The sequence below is a fragment of the Corvus kubaryi genome, unplaced genomic scaffold (assembly GCF_017639235.1).
Source record: "Corvus kubaryi isolate FWS band 111438036 unplaced genomic scaffold, C.kubaryi_AGA036_p1.0 138, whole genome shotgun sequence".
Taxonomy (NCBI): Eukaryota; Metazoa; Chordata; class Aves; order Passeriformes; family Corvidae; genus Corvus; species Corvus kubaryi.
The window spans coordinates 3620492-3639896 of record NW_024580672.1 but is presented as its reverse complement, the minus strand read 5'-3'; the positions used below and the strand labels follow the sequence as shown (position 1 = coordinate 3639896).

The window sequence follows — 19405 nt, the reverse complement described above, 5'->3', positions numbered from 1 at the left end:
TTTTCTTCACAAGCAACATGTCTTGGCTTAACTATCCCTTTTGGAGAGGGAGAGAGGAGAAATAAAAGAGGAAGATGGGGCAGGTGGAGAGGGGAGGAAGTAGAAGAGAGAGAGACAGGAGTGAATTCTTTAGAAGTCCATGGGAAAGAAAAGAACATATACAGTCAAACTCCAAGCTAAGAAAGGAGAAATACAGAAATTACTGTTTGCTGCCTCTTTCTATACATCCCTGCATTGTCCTAAGACTCTGGCCTTCCAAGAGTTTTGTTTTATGTACATATTTCCAGCCTGATGGCAGAAGAGATGACAGGTCACTGTAAATGTCAAAGAGGAACAGATCAATCTGAAAAAATTAATCCCAAGTTATTTCGTGGCATAAACACAATCAAACTTCTGACAATGGTCCACCTCTCCACACAGCACTGAGGCTCCTGTACTTCTTCAGAAACAGTGATCCTAATGCAGAGATCTATTGTCCAAACCTCTTCCAGTGAGAAAATTGTAACCCATTTTTCTTAGTCCACTGGGATAAGAAGATAAAATTAGCATGAAAGTAGCTATACAAAAATAATTCTAGTGTTTTGGAAGGCTTTATAACTAAGGCCAAATGAGAAAAAAAAAAAACCAAACAAAACCTAACCAAACATCCAAGAAACCACTGTTCTGAAAAAAGTTGACAACAGCCTGTTAGGTGTGTTATGTTGCCTTATAAAGTGCAAACCCCCACACATCCAAAGCACACAGCCTACCTTCCAGGCTGCACTGAGCACCCAGTTCACCCATCATGTTCTTCCACAGCCAGTGGGCTGAAGAAGACCAAGTATCATGTTTGCTAGTCCAGAATTGGATGGCATTTTACTACAGGATAGAGCCCCAATGAAATTAGAGGCAGCTTAGCCTATGCTTTTTTAACAGCTTTTTCTCAGGTGAAGGAAGGTATCTGACATATTGAGCTTCCTGCACACACTCATGTCCTGTGGCCATCTAACCAACTGCCCTTCCCTGGAAAAAGCCAGCCTTCCTTTTCCAGAGGCGCAGGCAGCACAGCCAACATCTCTGTTGAGATGGCAGCACACCTCTCCCTCCCCACCGCTGCCAGCCAACATCAGTCACTGGCCAGAGTGCAATCCTTGGTAATTCTGTACAACTCAAATTAAAAGAGGCCAATTCACCTAAAAAGGTGCTAGGCCCTTCTTAAGATCTGTAACGTGATTAGTTTTGGCACAGCAGTTGGCAACATTTCCTGAGCTCGACAAGAGACAGACAGGCACAAACAACACAGAGGGTGCAAGAAAACAGACCAGTGCTCATATCGCAGGGACACACACATGTAGCCAACTGAAAGAAAGTAACTACCAACACATGGGCTGTCTCTGGTTGTTCAGCCACTTTCACTGCTTCCATGTTTTCAGACGCTGATGCTTACATGGTTTACATATCCCAGCTGCTTTAAAACAACATGCAAAGGGAATTTAAGTATTGCTGGCAGTGGGCAAAAAAGAAGGGCAAGAAAGACACAGTGAACTTCTGCCCCACATAAAGGCAGGGCTGGTGAAAAGTTAGTCACTCGCATCAGATTTTCAAAGCAGTACTTTGGGATTACTTTTTTTGTGTGGTTTTTTACATAGTTTAAAGATGTCATCGAAGGAGAATTATCTTCCAGGTAATAATGCAAAAACAATTATTCTGCTTTCTCAGTACTGTAACACTCCCACTTCTTGGAAACAGGAGAAATATTTTCTGTTATTTTTCTGTGCACAGGAAATAATACAATAACTGACTTTTGTACTTTAGTTACTGTCCATATCTTGGTGTCAAAGTGTGTCATTGGGCTATGTATGACTCCTGACAATATGACACTGGCCAATTTCCTCTTTGGACCCTTGAGAGTGGATTTGACTACTTTTTTGACAAATTCTATAGATGTCAAACACCTTGATGGATGAAAAAGAAAATGAACAGGACAGGGGACACAGTTACTGGGTATTTGGTCATGCTGGGATACATAAACAAGATCAGGACAAAAGGAAGTTTTGGATTATAAAGGCTCTGACAAACCTTTTCAGTAAGTATGCTAAAAAAAGGAGTGACCGGCAACTCTGAGCTGCCCAGTGGTGCTGTGTTCACACATTTCATCTGAACAGTGGAGCCCCATCAGTCTCTGCCACATTTAGAGAGACTCCCAGTTTGTTCTACAATGCAAGGCTCCTATCAAGGATGACAGCACCAACACCAGGCAAAGCACCTGTTCCTCTTTTTTGGCACCTCTGCAACAGAATGACAAAGCCTCGTGTCCAGGCAAGGCACACACCTGCTCTGCTGAGCCCAGGAGAACCACTGCCTTTTTTTGTTACGCACTCAGAGCAGGCATAGCCAAACTGCGTTGCCAGCAGTTGGATTTTCTGCACAAAATGGGAGCTATATGTGGCCAGAGGATCACAGAGCCCTTTTTGTGAGGACATGGACCCTTCAGTGCACACTGATCCCCCCTGCCGCCCCCCTGCCCGGACATGCTATGTAGGGTGATGAGCACAAGCCGAGCGTGCATGGCATGGAAAATGGCGGAGGTACGAATCGCAGGCAGCTTACGGGAGGTGCTCACCATCAAATGCACACTGGAGCTCGACTTCCTTTTCTGGACACATCATTGAGAGAGGGAAAGAGAAGGGAAGAGAGGAGATGAGAAGAAAAGCACAGAAACTATTCACACATTAGTGTGCAAGCAAGGGCCCCCCTGCCAATAATGCTCCCCTGAGGCAGGTATATGCAGCAGCAGAAATGCACAGACACTCAAAAAGGAGCAGAGAGACGTCACCATTAAAGCACACAGCTACACACCAGGGGAAAGGGCAGGGCTGAAGAACCCCATCCCCTCAAACACTGAGGTCAGAACATAGGTGCCCCACACACTGATATAAGGAGCGAAGACAAGAGAGCAATATATATGCAGAAGATGTGGGATACAAGGGGTGTCTCTCTGTGCTCTCCCACCTCAGAAAATGGGGCAGCTTCCCCAGCCAAACTGAAGAGGTAGGCAGAAACCCCCTGTGTGTTCACATTTGGAGGATGCAGAGGTGTGTCTGCAACTCAAATTAGAGGGTAAGTAGGAGGGCACAACAGGAAGGCACACACAGGGGCTAAAGAAAGAAGAAGGAACTTCTGTGCGTAGCATGGGAAGGAGAAAGGCTCACTCACATAGAATTTGGGGCTGATTGGAGAGGTAAAGTACATTAATGCTCAAACAAGAAAGACAGAAGCACTCAACAGCCAGAACACTTTGCACTCTCAGATACTGGGAGAAGAACAAACAGGTTCAAACACTATTCAACCTTCTTGGACTCTGCTCTTGTTCAATGGCATCTTCAGTCACCTTCAAAGACACCTTCACACCAAACATCACTCTCCAGTAGACAAGTCTCAGCATGCACTTCCCCCCTCTTTCACTAAACTCTTAGTGTCATCCAGCCCAAGCTGAGCCTGGCAGGTCTTTCAGCATTACAATGCTATTCCTTCTCCCTGCTTCTCCACATACATTTTCCATCTGCCCTTCTCCTTCGGTACTATCTAGGCTACTTCTCTGCTGCTTACTACAGTCTAGCCCACAGAGTAGTGTAGGACAGCACCCCCCAGTCAAAACCCACAATGGCGTGGGCTCAGTTCTGCAGCTCTGGACTCCTGCATACTACCACAGCCCCCCCTGGAGCAGCCTGTGAACACAGTACAGGCCATGGAGTTGTTCCTCCCCACTTCATACACTTGCTGAGCCTTCACAGCTCTTACCTTGAATATTGCCTTCATCCCTGCTATCCTCACATCAGAACTCAAGCACACACAGAGACTGGCATGTCTTTGAAAGCAGAAGTGCCCATGTTCACCTCATACCCAGACCAGAACCACACTTATTCACACCATACAGTCCACAGCCACATAGCCACTGCATGAACAGTCTCAAAGTAGCAAAGCTTCTGCTTCATCTGATCTTTAATTCCAGTACAGACAGACTCTGATCTGTTCAGCATTTGGCTCACAAATCTTCCACTTCATGGAGGCACAACATAGGGCTTGCCATTACATGGTTTAAAAATTTGTGATTCCTCTCATATTCTTTCAGGACAATTTAGCTTCTCCACAGGCTTTTCCTCAAGCTACAGCTAAAACAGCGTGTACTACCAGTGCGTGAATACAATGCTTAGATGGCCAACAACACAGAGGAATCCTTGTACCCTATCACAACAGGGAATTTTTAACTGGGAAAAATGGAAATTCACACCAATGAAAAACTTCAGTTTTTTACTTTTAATGTACCATGTAAGTTGCAGCAGACAAAAAGAGACTATATGGATACTGAGGTAAACCTCTCTCTAAGAAAGACAGTCTCACTTGAAATTCATACAGATTTCCAGTAAGTTACAAAAGTAAAAAAGGGGCAGAAAATGTTAAGATACAAGCAAAAGGTTCAATATGAAAAGAAACAACCAAGCCATGCAGAAAACAAACACCCTCCTATACAGAGGCACAAGTAACACTGACACAGGAGGAGACAGAACCCTCTGCAGATCAGAATTTAATTAGAGTACAAGCTAAATTTAAAACAGTGTTAGTCTATTACAGGGCATGATGTAGTGTAGAAGTCCCAGAAAGCACATTATTACTGGCTACTATAATAACATGGGGAAGAAAAGCCATATGAAAAGGGAGTGAAGTCTGTGTTATGACCAGAGCATGAAAGTACTACTAAAACACAAGACAAGGTTAGATAATGCCAACATGAGGCACTGGCAGTAAGTGCTAAAGCATCAAAACTTATTAAGTCCAATCATATACAAGGAAGTTACTAAAACCAGATCAATCTCCCAATACATCTTAACAGCTGCATCAGAACCATCTATGTTACCTTCCCAAGGTGACTAGCTGAGTGAGCAAAGCTTTTTGTTCTTCTTCTAATGTGACTGCAACTTAGCAAAGTAAATAAGAGAACAGAAGTTTAGTTATAGAGTTCTCTTTCCCTTCCATAACACAGATACATCTCTAAGAATTACTAGGCAGCACAGAGATGCCCCAGGGAATGAATAGAATTGTTAAAGGCAGACACAGCCTATGGTAAAGTACCTCACTGAACACTTTAAGGGTTTCCCTACACCTGAGTGACAAAACATTCTCCCAAAGCAGTACAGACAACAAACCTAGGGATAAATGTTTGTTACAGTTCTATTTTTATTATGTGTGTGAATTTTAGGTGTTCATCTCAAAAGAGGAGCAGATCCTCTACAGTGAAACTTAAGGAAGAGTCTTGCTTTAGGTAACAATAAACAGAAGTCAGCAGGTGACAGAAGACAACCTGAAGAATCACTGTCTCTTCAGCATAGCAGCAATACTAGAAATGGTGAGTGTAAATCATTCCACAATACATACTGTAAGAAGTAGAGTGATTCCTAGCAAGGTCCCATTCACAGCCCTGGGAACTTAACGTGGCTGGTTTTTTTATGACAGCTTTTTGTGTTTCTATCTTCCACATGCAGTTCTCCCCCAGCTTGATACTGACAGTATTTATGTTAAAATATCACGCTTGCAGCAACTCATATTCCTCTGGAGACTATAGTCATTTCAGAACTTAAGGCAGGAAAAAAATGTTGAACTAAAAGCAGATCATCATAGTGAGAGTCATCCTGAACCAGCAAATTTGAGGTCCTATTTCTACTTCTGCTTTAGCCCTTTTGTGTGATGCTGAGCAAATAATTTAATCTTTGTCAATCCATCTTCTCTCTTGCCCTTTTGTCAGCTTGTCTATTTAAATTGTAAGCTAAGAAGCAGGGATTTTCTGCTTAGCCACCACTAGCTAAGCAAACTGGACCCTTGATCTCAGTTGGTGTTTCTAGGCATTACAACAATGCAGTGAAAAAACTGAATGCATCAAAGGTGGATATAACGTGCTACTGGATGTCAGCACTTAAAGGGATCTGAAGGACTCCCCAGGTGTTTTGCATAAAGCAGTTCAGCACGAAACTCTGCTATTCAGATGAACTTGGGTTCTCCCTGTTAGCTTCACCATAAACAATCTTTAAACAGTATGGCTTTATAACAAGTCCAGATACAGAGATAGGAGCTTTAACTCCTGCTGGTCACTGTGGATGTTACGTGACCCTTGCAGACTTTATAGGTTGCTTCACCTTGCTACTGTGCCTTCTCTGTTTAAGGCATGCTTTCACCAACTGCTTTCCCTGCAGCCATGTCAGTCTACAGAGCATCCTTCCTTCCTCACATAGTCTTTACCGGGCAAAGGGCAGGGAAAGCTGGTACCCATCAGGCATAAAATGTACAGTTACTGCAATATTCCTTACAAACAGCAGAACAAATGGTATTTGGTGCCTCTTTGCAGTTACGTAACATAAAGGTCAGATTTTAAAACATTAACCTTGTTAAACCAAAAAATGGATTTTTACTCTTTCAGTTGAGTCCTCCTTTCAGCTGTGTTATTCAGCTTTCACTGGGAAAGAAAACAGAGTGCATGTGGCAGAAAGACAAGGCAGAAAATCAACAGACTTTGCAGAGCATTGCAAGTGAATGCTGTTAAAATCTGCATCCCACAGCATACTCCACAATTTAGTATCTACATAGAGTGTTACAGTGGGCCTGAGGAACATTATTGATATTATTTTATAACTCCTAGTCACAAACCCAAGTGGCCAGAAGTAAACAAGAAAGAAAAAGAGAAACTGACAAAGAGCTTAGAGAAGGGCCAATTTAAAAATAATTATAATTACATGCTTAACTAAAAATTACACTTTGTGTACTAACAAATTCTGATTATAGAAATGGGTCTGACAGGCCCTGCTAGAACTGGAAACACATACAGCCTCTCACACCAGCAGGAAGTGAAATACCCCTTTGGAAAAAAGGGAGCACGACTCTTTGAAGTGCTACCCAGAGACAAAAAAAAAAAAAAAAAAAAAAAAATCAGCAGTAAGACTGTAACACTAACTACAGAGAGCCCAGACCCTGACAAGCTTAGAGGAAGGACACTCAGCATAAAGTGTCCTTAATCTTCATCCAGGTGTTTGCCCCAGCCCACTCCTTAACCCCTCTCTCACCTTACAGTAGATGGCAAGTCCAGATTACAGGCAGAAGGGGGAACAAGAAAGCAAATAAATTTGATGTGAAACTATCTAAAGTAAATTTTAAAATGGTAGCTGCACAATGTTGCTCATAAATTTAGAATCTTAAAAAAATACCTGGGACCTACAGTGATGACCACAAGATATGTGGTATGTTACATGGCTCTGCATCTCCTCACTTAGTATCTTCTAGTCTCACTTTCTGGATTTGAAAGCAGGAAAGCATATTCCTTGAGGATAAAACTTGGGCCTTCCTGCTGCTACTCCAACAGCTTGGATCCAAATTCTGCTTGAAGAAAGTGAGTGCAGCACTACAAAGGTTTGGTGAGCAGGCAGAATTTAAGATTCAAGGCAGTTTAAATCATTCATTATTTAAGATAATGGAAAAGTTCTCAAGTGCCAAGCTGATGAAATATCTACCAATTAGCAGAATTAGTACTTGAAATAGAAGCAACAGTGCAAAATGAAAACCAGGAATGGTTCAAATAGATTTTGGAAAGGAATTTGCTAGAAGAGAGGGTCATATCCATGGAAATTTATCAAAAGAACCCCAGTGTGGACACACTAGTATTGGAATTAAAAAAAAAAAGTTTCTTTCTTTCTTTCTCCCACTCCCTTCCAAAATGGTCTGATCCAAGTAAAATGCGTGCATCTTCATTGCTTTAGTGTCAAACTTTCTTCAGCAAAGGAATTGAGCCTATTGCTAGAGAAAAAAAATTTGTGCCTTTTTTTATGTATCAGCTCAACACAACTCACACTAGATGCTCATATCACCACGTATGACTATTAAATCATTCCTCTCTCATTTATGCTAAGTCAGCAAGACATGCTGTACCTTGCGTCAGAAATTCACCAACACACATTTTCACGGAGTTATTGGGAATAAAGCCTGAGAAAGATGTATATGTCTCACAATTACATAGTATTGTGTAATACTGTGTAATAGAAATTCCTACTGTACTTGTCAAACAATCCAGAATTCTAGCACAGACAGCTCTGAATGCCAGCCAAAAACCAGGGAAAGTTACCTCGAACAGAAAGTAAATTAATACAAACTGGCAGTACTTTTTTCTCAGTGTCTTTAAAGCCATTAAGTTTTACACTAGTGTAATAATCCACTTGTGGAAGAAATACTCCTTCTAAGAGAAATACTCTTTTATTCTTATCTACTTTGTGGATATCTGTGACAACAGCCTCATGGTGCATAGTCACCCTGGATCAGATAAAACCACTGAAGAAACTGAAATGTATTTTCTCTCAAATCTCCATAAAGAGTTGATTTCCAAGAAGGTTTTAAGAGAAAAACAAACAGAAAATTCAACCATCAAACAAACCAGTCTGCTTATCTGGAGGAAACATGAGAAACAGCCTAACCAGATGGCATGTGGTCAGCAGCAGACTACAGTTAAAACTACCACATGCAGTGCTTGTTCTAAACCTACATCTGATGTTAGAATAATTTATATAGGAAGTGAGAGTGAAAAGGACACCGCAAAGCTGAAAATCTGGTTGGTGCTCAAGCCACGGTATTTGTGCTCTGCATTACTGCAATGGGCAGAAAATCATCATTTGCTGCAAGTAAGACCAGATGCTCCCAACTCAGCCAGGCACTGGCAGAGTTGTTTGTCAGAACTGTACAGGGTGAGAAAGTGAGTGGAGCTAAAATGACAAGTTTCCTGCAAAAGGAGCAACACATGACAAGTATGCTGGTCACAATGGTGAGGCCACCAACCAGTGACCAGCACAGAGATTGTCTCCAGCAGCCAATGGGCCAGTACTGCTCCAATAAGCAAATGGACATGGTAAAGGGCTACGCTACCATGGGGCGACTAATGGGATGCAGCACCCATTACAGTAGGGCAAGGAAAGAGATAAGCACATAGACACAGAAATCCTACAACAGAAGTGTTAAGGATGTCCTACAAACATACACAGACCACTACCCACTCTCTATCTTGTCCAAGCTTAGCACTGGGGGAAAACAACTTGTACTTTTAAAATTCTGTATTACTGAGCAGAAGAGTAAGTCAAAACAGGAGCTTTAATGAGAAATATATTATTATTTCTGAGTTTTAACACTTACAGAAATGAGGATTCAAAACCCACACTTGAAGATAGACACCATTTAGGGAAAATGGGAAGCTTAAACTCCTCTCCTGAGGGCCCTCAGCCCAGGATGAACATGAGCAAAGCACCTCATGGACAACACTGGGCTTCACACTGCAAAGCCAGACTGCTGTAAGAGTTTGGAGGGAGGAAGCTGCATGCAGACTCTTGACTGCAGGTCTCCAGTGTCCTGCAAAAGCAGTGGTTTCCTGAGGAAAATCTCATTCACCATGAACAGAGAATGCTATGCTCTCTAATATACCTTCCACTTTACAGGTATTCAATTACACATAGGAGGAACAACATATACTGCAAAGAGCTGAAGAAAAGTAAATCTATAATTATCCTTTTCACAGAGGAAGACACAGAGGAAGAGGTGTACTCCATGAACCAAACACCACAAGCTTTCCATGGAGCTGGAAGGTTCTAACATACAGGGTCTCCTTGTAACTACACTATCAGGAAGTTGTGCCTCAAGATTTACATGCACATCCTTTGTCCATTTTTTGAATATTTTGACCCAAGATTTTGAAGCAAGCAGCTGTTGGTTCACAGTTCACAACATTTGGGATAATCCATTCTTATTCCACTGGAATTCTACTGTAATATTTTCAATATCAACAAATGCAGCAACTATAACACACTTGCTGTATTAGTGTGCATGCATTCAATGCATGTCTGTACAAGAGGCAGGCTGGTGCAATGGCCAAAAGCTCACTCTTGCTGGCACATTTCAAAGACAAGAATCCTAGGGCAAGAACAGCATTTTCATAGAGCATTTTGATCAAAAAAAACTAACCCCAAAACTTGGGTGTCAGTAGGGAAGAATACTGCAGAACTGTAAGAATGCATGTTTTATTAGAGCAGTTCCCAAAAAAAACCCCGTAACTTCTGAAAACACCTCTTTTTCCAGCAGCCTGCTTGTACTGTGAGGCCTCTGGGAACAAAGCCTCATTAAAATGCAAAAAGGCTCAGAAAGCAGGAGAGAACAAGTGTGCTGGTCCTGCAGTGTGAATGTCAGCCTCCCAGCATGGGGAGAATGAAGACTGTCCACAGTGCTAAACCAGGAGATGAACTGCTCCACCTAACAGCTGTGGAGAAAGGTTTGGACTTCAAAGAAAAATGCAAGCAAATAAACCCAACTCTTCTTTTCCATGTGGAGGACAATTATCCTTTGGAACAGTTAGGGGAGGACTGTGCTCTAGACTGTAATTATCTCTCCTCCAGTACCAGATGGTAAAGGGCTGCTGCCTGCAACAACAGAGCCTTTGCAAGGGCCTATGTAACCTCCAGAATTAAATTATGACCATGCAACACAAAGAGGGACATTGAAGTGGGGAAAAAGTAATTCCCTTCAGAAGGGAACAGAAAAGTGCCTCAACTTCAGGCACATGAACTGAACTCTTAATGCAATACTCAGTTTCCGTTCTGTCCAAACATGAACATTTGGAGGCTCCTCCTTCCCCACCCTTCTTCCCAGCTCAACCTTCAGCATCTGTCCAAGGGAGTAGACAAAAAAACTTCCATGGGGTCTGCTGGGTATATCATCACTCTGCACTGAACAAAACAGACTAGTCAGAGGCATGTGTCACAACTGAGCAAGTCCTTGGTCTTTCTAATCCAGTGCTGACCACTTCTCCATACATCACAGGAAGGGGAAAAGGAATTCCTCCTGCTACAACAGTGCATGTAGCTAGTTGTGCATGTAGGGAACACTAAGATCCCACCCAGGCTTCCATAACAAGACACTGTTTATAAGCAATCCCAGCCACAGGACAGGGCTGTGGTTTTACCCTGGAAGGGGACGGGCACCAGAGAGAGTGGCTGCCTCCTGTTCAGATGGTGGGAGAGACAGTGAAATGGCAAAGCAAGAACTTACCTTCACTCCATCTGACTTCTTGTTCAGCAGGCTTTTGGCAGCTGTGGAGAGAAGCAGAAGTAGGTCAGATTTTGGTTACAAGACTTCTCTCTCTCTCCCCCCACCACTTCCCTCAAAAATGCACAAAACTTCAGAAGGACAACCATCCTGCTAACTCCTCTCTAGCAGCAAGAGACCTGGAAAACAGGACAAGTCACTCATTAAATCCATCCTGATAGCAGAGAGTCGTCTACCCTATCTGTCATTCACCTATTTAAGCAAAAATACTACCACTTTTACCACCTCAAGAGAACCAAGTCTGAAATGGTAATTTAGAGCTTCTCTGTCAATGCTCCACTCTCACACTGTGACCCCATCCAGAAGTGTCAGCAGTTACAGGGGGAAAAGCTTAAGAAATCTGTCAGATTTTTGCAACAGGATAAAGGCTGCACCTATAAGTGCAGCCATCCACATAACACATGTGGTTTATAAAGGGTGTACTGATAACACAGAAGCCTTCTGATTACTGTTACTCACAGTTACTCTGAGGATGGCTGGACAACTAAAAGGAAGGGACTGAAAAAGTGCAAAAGGCAGCATCTGACAACTGTTAAAAAAAGAGAGAATGGCAAAAGAAACAGGGAACTAGGCTGAATTTCTTCACTGAAAGATAACAATGCTCTTCTGTGCTCAACTTGAACAACTGGCACTATCAATGAAACTGAGAGAATGATAAGCACACTGAGAGAGCCCACAACAAATGCCTGGCAGAAGGCACACTTGGGAGTGATGAAGATGCTCCATCTATTACAGCAAAATGGTACATTGACATCAACTGTCAACAGTAAGACTCCATCTACAATTTCAACAGATATAAAACATATCTTGTCTACTTATGAAGAATGTTTTCAGTTGTTTCAACGTCTGTAAACAGCATGAAAGACAACTACTGTACCAACATATGATATGGCTCTCCTAATCAGCTGCTGGGAAGCTTATGGGTCCGGGCACCTGGGTTTTAGGTGCAGCAAAGATGAGGCCTAGGGAAAAGGCAAGTCCTAAGACAATGCTCACGTGACTGTTGAAATGTTCCATTCCCAAGGACATGCTGACCAACTTGCACAGAGTGCTCAGTCTCTCTAGAAGCAGCAACATTAGGCAAAAAAGGATTTTGCGATACCTAAGCAACTGTTCTAATTTTATGTCAACCACATTTTCCACCCTGCCTTCCCTACAAGACCCTACAGACACAGATTAACTACACAATATTAGCTGAGTTGGTGCAAATGACTACAGCATCTCCTCCCAACAAAGAGGTGGCACCCCATATAAGCTTCCTAGAATCTTTGAATTGGTTTCCTAATTCTACTCCCTAATGCAAGTATAAAGCTAGATTACAATTTTGTTTTCATTCCAGTTCTCAGTAACCAAGAACACCAGAAGAACCTCATGCAGAGGTTTTCTGAATGAGATATGTCAAACCACAGTGTTTCAATGTGCACACACGAAGGTGGGCCAAGTGACCCAAACAACTCATCTGCCCTGAAACAGTCTCTTTGCTGAGTGTAAACATATTAAAGCATTGCAAGACTGCAAGACAAACAAGTTCTGGCCACCTTCAAGGCATGACAAAGGCTAGCTTGATTCTACATGCAAGTGAGAAGGAGAACAACGTGACTACAGGATCAAAAGGGGTCCAGCGTTCATACTGCACATGCATCAAGGCATCTCACACAACAACTGCTGAAAACAAGGAACTGTTACAGCCTTACAACACTTCAGAAGGAGTAAAGGATTCTGCAACTTAACAAATATGCCAAATGGGACATCCTTGAAGTGAAAAAAACCCAACACCATCAGAAAAGCAAAAGAGTACCACCATATGTTCTGGGGACGACCCAGAGACAAGCAGGCAAGCAACATTTTTCACACTTTCTGCAGTTTTCCCACAACCTCACATTTGTCTTTGTGGACAGAAGACAGCTTAAAATCATGTTCTACAACATTAAAGAAAATTCAGCTGAGAGTCCCACTCTGCAGCCCAGCACTACGTAATGTTGTGCTGGGCTGCAGCCTGCTTGTCCAGCCTCCTTCCCTGACTGCACCTCTGCATGGCACACGCTGCTCGCCCACAGGCCTGACAGCATCCCAGTACTGTAGAAAGAAACTTGGTCTGTGGTGTATTTAGTTCTTGCAGCGTACTGTGGTTTATAAGGACAGCTGGAGAGCCCATGAAATGCATTCACACATGAAGATGATTCAGACACCTCAGGCAAAAGGGAAGCATGCAGGTCTACCCACAGATCAACCTGTACATGTTACAAGACGGAAATTAAAAGGGATTTCTGCACAAGCAACAAGACTTCCTGTAACAATAATCATTTTAGAAGACAGGCAGATTAGCAAAGAGACAACAGGAGGGGAAAAATCCAAAGACAGATGCAGGCAGATTCTTTACTGTTCCTGGAATGGTCTTGTACCAGTGCTCTATGGTTTTCCAGGCATGAGATACTAGTATTAATTTTTTTTCTATCCTTCCCATTTCCTCTACATATTAAAGGGATTAAATTCCCTCTTCTCAGTGAGCTAAGAGTTCTCCTAGAGTAAAGAAACACAAAAGCACATGCTGTTAACCCAGTAACTTAAAAACAGAATTCTGTTCTTGGCTTAACAAGACACTCTTCAGTTAATCTCTGAAGAGAAACACAAAAGGCCTCTCCTGCACATACCCCTCCCTCTTCCCGCATTTCTCAGTTTTGGCCTCCATAGGAAACAGCCTGAGCTCTGAACCATGCTCCTGGCAGAAACACAAATCCCTAATGCTGAACTCATCAGCAATAAACACCAGACACTCTGGACGTACCAGAGCCAAGAGGGGACTGAAGAGGAATTGAAATACCCACTCCAAAGACAGCCACAGGTGGTATCTTCCCCACTGCCAGTCCTACTGCTCCTCTTCCAGAGAGAGCAGCCCTTCATCCAGCCTGCCCTTGGGTTTGCCCTGCCCTCAGCTGCCAAAACTCAGTTACATTTCTCACCTCAGTTAAGCTTCCAGAGTTTTTTTTGGGGATGCAGGAGGAACACTGCGGTTGCTTTTATTAAGTCTGACTAACTTACCATGCTAGTCTAACAGACAAGCCAAGTTCTGCCTTCTAAACATAAGCATTTGTACCTGAAGAATTCTGGACTTTAGTGAGACTTGATAAAATAAAAATTGTATCATACCAACACAGACTTCCCAATGACACAGAATTGCAGCTTGACATCCTCATATTCTCAGTTTGAAGAAAGTCATATTAACTATTTCTCAACTCGATGTCACTTCTGGGGTCACCACAAAGGAGTCAACAGTCAGTCTACAGTCACAAGAAGCACTTCTGGCTACCATCACAAACAATGCCCATGAATGCAGTGTAACTTCAAGAGTATCTATTTATTAAGGATAAACACCACAAAAAAAAGTATTCACAGAGCTTTCCTAAACGTTAGAGAGAGGAATGTAGAAGTAGAAGAAATGATTATAATCATTTACATCCAATTTGATGATGAATTAGACTCTCTGGCTATGTGATAAACACTTAAATGCAGTAATGAAATCCGTATCACTCTAGGAAGTTGCGAATGGAAGTTACTTCCTGAAATCCACTACTTTGGCAGGTCCACACTGTAGTAGTTGAGCACCATTCACTAAAACCCCTTACTGTTTCTTAAGAAATTTAATAGATACAGAAAAAACACCTAAAGACAACTTAATTTTTCATTAAATGTGACTTAATCTTCTTCTTGGAAAATGTGGTTTCCAGTGATGTTACACTTATTTAGTCAAAGCTCTGGAAATACCTTAATAATCTTTTCCCCCTTCATATTTTCATCCTTTGGATTCATACCAGGAGTTACAAGTTTCTGGTCCTGAATCAATATCTACCTAACACAACATAGTAGAAGCTTCAAATATATTACTCATTTCAGTTAAAGGAAAGAACTCAAATTTCAACCTCATATAAATATATACATATATATATATGTATGTACATACACACACACACAAAATAGCAAAAATTCAGTTTCACACACACTTCTGGAAGGGTGTAACAAGACAGCAATATATTACAGTACCATTTCAGTATTTGTATTATTTCTTCCTCCTTGCTCTTTAGTCAGCTAAAAATGTCTCTGTACAGGTTACACTAAACATGCACAGGCATATTCAGGCCTTCTTTACTTAGTTAGAAAGAACTCTGCTCCTTGAATCTTCCTCCAGCCTCTCTCAACCTCACCTATCTAGTTAAAATCCCAAACCTGCACATCGGTTAATAAAGATCCGTAGAGACACGTACCGAATTCCAGTTATTGTCACACGCTGCCATAACTCCCTTACAAAACTGACTTGAGCAAGCAGTGACAATAACCCAGAAAAAAGCTCAACATCAGTTAAAAATAGAGGTTTCGGGCATAAGGCTTAATTACCTTCAATGTCTGCCTTATGATGTATTTTGGACACAGCACTTGTGCTGAACCACGTGACAGAAGTGAATTTCAGTGTGAAAGCTTGTTGAACAGCTCCCCAAACCAACAGTTGCAATCCCCTTAGGAAAACAGTATTAAGAATTTCACATAGGCCATTTGTAAGTTGTGCATAAAAATCAACTTAAGGAAAAAAGCCACTTCTCAGCATTTTGTGAAGATGGCTGCTCCTAAGATGAAAACCAGGTTTTTTCCATCCTTTCACTCAGTTTATAGCAAGCTTATTTACAGAGTTTTATCTCCATAAATGTGTCCAGGCACCCTTAAATATTGCAGGAATCTCTGAAAACCTTGCCAACTCTCTCCTAGTAATAAATTTACATTTACTTCTCAGAAGATGATTTAGGAGTTTCTTGCATATGATCTAACCAGTTGATTTACCCAACTGCACTTGTGTATTATGTAAGTGAATGCAGATCAGTGTTTGCTTGGATTATCTGAACATCAGAAGCTCCAGGTGAACACCCAAGTAATCCTGTGTATAGCCTGGTGTGACCCTAACAATCTGACAACAAAACTTAGATTGCATTGTTCTCTCTTGCAGCTGAATTAACCACACCAGAGCGTGGAGAGAAGCTACAGATCCCATATTATAGCCAGGTTTCAACTTCCTGACTTATACTGAAAGGAGTGCAACTGTACCTGCTTTTAACAAATAGCCCACAGCTGGCCTGAGATGCAGTCTTCTAAAGTGAACCACAAACAGCCAATATTAAATGGCTAAATGTATCATAACTGGGGAAAGGAACCAGATATCCTTTAACTTAACTGGCCTGGGGCAAAAGGCACATAGCAAGCAACAAATTACTCACAAAAGAACAGAAACTTGTTTTTGTTTTTGTTTTTTTTCTTTGTAAAAAGCAAGAATTTTTGGTAGACTAAAAAAGAGAGTGAGTACTGCTACAGATTCTTTAGGTATACAATTTATCACAGGCCTACACAGCGAAGGAACTCCATATTACAAAATGTGACACAGGAGATAGTAATGACAACAAGATTAAAGGAGTCCTCTCATATTTCCTGCAGATAGTACAGTCGTGCCTAATTAATTGATACTGGGGTCACATGAGCCTTCATTTTCCTCTTTGTTCAAAACATCTGTGAAAGAAGCTTTTAGGAGATCTCATCCCCAGACAAGAAGAAGCTTCTCTCTTCATAAATCTAGTTCCCTGTCTGCTGGGAACGGGACTTTTAAAAACCCACAAAATAGTGTCACCCAATTAGAGAAAATAAAAAGCCCTTAGGGAAAGAAACAAGTATTATTGCAGAACTCTTCAAGGGCAGTTAGATGCCTGTCATGATAAGAAAAGTCTGAGCTCTACCCAAAGTTCCCACACAAACTTTTAAACTTATTACTTTTAGTTAGCATGCATTTATTCTTTAATTCCAGCAGATGTATCTACTTCAACTGCAGCAACTAGAAAACCTAAGTAAATTAAAAAACAATTACAATTAAAAAAAATGTCAAGCTCATATTACATACAGTCCTACAAAGAAAATAGGAGTAGATGATCTCACCTCTTTAGAAACATAAAAACGTAAGGCATTCCTACTCTTGATAGAGACTTTGCATCTAAATTCACAACATCTCTCTCTGGACAGTTTTTTTGAATGTCTCATACTTGGAATCACAGTTTATATTCAAAGCAGAACTCACTGACACTGCAAACCCTGCACTCACTATGGGCCACCTAGGATTTCCTTTTCTTCAGTTGTTAACTGAAGTGGGTCCAGCAGCTTCAGCCCTTGAGACAGAGAAGAATGAGTAGAGAAAGATTTTTCTCCTCGGTACTAGCTCAGGGATTAAGTGGATGTATAGGTCACACACCATTAAGGAGAACCCTTCTCTCTGGCATTTCATGTACTCACAATCTGAGCCATAGGAGATTTTCTTACCCAAGCACTTCTGCAGCTTCATTAGAAGTGACAACATTTGCAGACTAAAAATTAATCTAAAACTTCAGTTTATTAAAAAAAAAAGAATAAAAGTCCTGTCTATTTCAGAATCATCAATTAAGTGAAATAAAAACAAGCTGTGTAAATAGAACAAAAACAGTTCACACCAGCAGAAGGCCCAAGAAAATGTTTTGTTCTGTATAGGCCTGCGGAAGTCCTGTCATTGTGCCATAGCTCCTCAAATAGTTATTTCAGAATCAATCTCAGAAAACAGTATAGAATTTTTAAGTCCTATAATGGCACAATCCTGGGACAGATGAATGGATAAAATCACTCCATCCCTTTAAGGCCAAACAATGAGAAATGCAGTAAAAAGAAATTGCTATAGCCTCAAATAATGCTGACACATGGGCAGAGCTTTACCCGAAAGCAAGAACCATGAAAAAAAAGTGTTCAGATGTTGCAGATGGTTGTCCCTTAATTGCAGCATGGTTTCATATGTTTCGTTTTTTTTTTTTTTTAAAGCACCATACAGAAGGTTAAAAACACTGCCTTGAGTTCGCAGAAGAATGTATGCATGAACGTGCACTTTGTATGCTGGGATGATCATTTCACAGAGGTTTTCATTCCAAGTTTATTGTAACAACACCCAGAATATAATTATTGATATCCACCATTAGTAAATGGCCAGATGAAATTAATACACTTCCATCATCACATAATCCATACAGCAGACTTCCACTTGAAAGCAGCTGTAGTCAGGTGCAATAAAAATCTGACTCATGCATTCAATGATTGCTCTTTTAAAAGAGAAAAAAAAATTACAGAGAGGGTAAAGAAAACAAAGAATCTCATAAACCTAAAGCGCTTAGAAATAGAGGTCTTCCACCCAAATGGAAGATCAGACTGCGTCACCTAGGTGTGCCGAGCCAAGATAATAATCTTCCAAAAAGCATGGATTTACATGTTGAGATTTGCATTTTCAGTAAATGCACTATGTAATGCAGTTGGGTGGGAGCCAGACTACCAGCTATTAAATTTAAAAAGATGAAAACCACTTCTGAGACTCCAAGAAGGAAAACTAATAGCTAGACACTTCAGATGCATTTTTGATGAGTCAAAGTAATACAATACCCAAATAGCTCCTGTCCCTATTCTCACCAATATTACTTCCCTGTCCCTGCCTCAGGTCTATCCTACATAATAAGAGCTCTTCACTCTTGGTTTATGATGGGAAAGCTGATGATACCAGCTAGAATTTCTCACAAGTAATTTGCTAACAAAGTATCGTGAGCTGATTATGGAGGCTGACTTTATTTCTGTTTTGTACCAGACTACAATACCATGTGTTCCTCTCCAAACAAATCATTTCCTATTTCACACTGGTCACCAGCCGAGGCAAAGTGACCACCATTACACCATGATGAACTGAAAGGATGTTTCCTCCCCTCCTACTTGACCCCAAAAAGGTTAAAATATTCTCCAGCTCACTCACACAAAGCAAAACCAAGGAAGGGCTGGGAACATTGAGGACTTACCTGAAAAATTCCGAGACACAAGCATTGTTGTGAGGATTGCACCCTGTGGGGAAGAGAAAGCAGGGATAACAGAAAGTGCCACTTGAGAAAGGGGCTGGGCTGACCCATGAAGAACACAATGCATCAGTTACTAACGCAGAGGTAAAGCAATGCTACCCTGAACAACCCTAGTGTATCCAGGATTCCCATGTGTGGCTGTTGGGCCTGACACAGGACCACTCACAGTCCTGCCTTTCTAGAGCAGCAGCTGGATGCCAGGCAGGATAGCCTAGGAAATCCGAAATGGCACTAAGAATTACACTTCAACATGTAGCTGCTTCCTAGCTTTCAAACAGCAGATAGCTGCTTTGTGCACAGGCCAGAGGCTTTGC

At 41.5% G+C, this 19405-nt stretch overlaps 1 protein-coding gene across 27 annotated transcripts in view; it reads right to left on the bottom strand.

Moving 5' to 3' along the window:
- CAMK2G (calcium/calmodulin dependent protein kinase II gamma) overlaps window positions 1-19405 on the bottom strand; it is a 207425-nt gene that overhangs the window by 17201 nt on the left and 170819 nt on the right. For 15 of the 27 annotated variants that reach the window (XM_042018636.1, XM_042018644.1, XM_042018651.1 and 12 more), the window contains 3 exons: window positions 19035-19077; window positions 11098-11138; window positions 2603-2635 (listed from right to left, as the gene is read on the bottom strand). In XM_042018636.1, coding sequence (XP_041874570.1) covers window positions 2603-2635; window positions 11098-11138; window positions 19035-19077 — 117 coding nt within the window. The remainder of the gene's footprint in view (window positions 1-2602; window positions 2636-11097; window positions 11139-19034; window positions 19078-19405) is intronic. The other 12 variants (XM_042018638.1, XM_042018646.1, XM_042018654.1 and 9 more) reach the window with 1 other exon arrangement.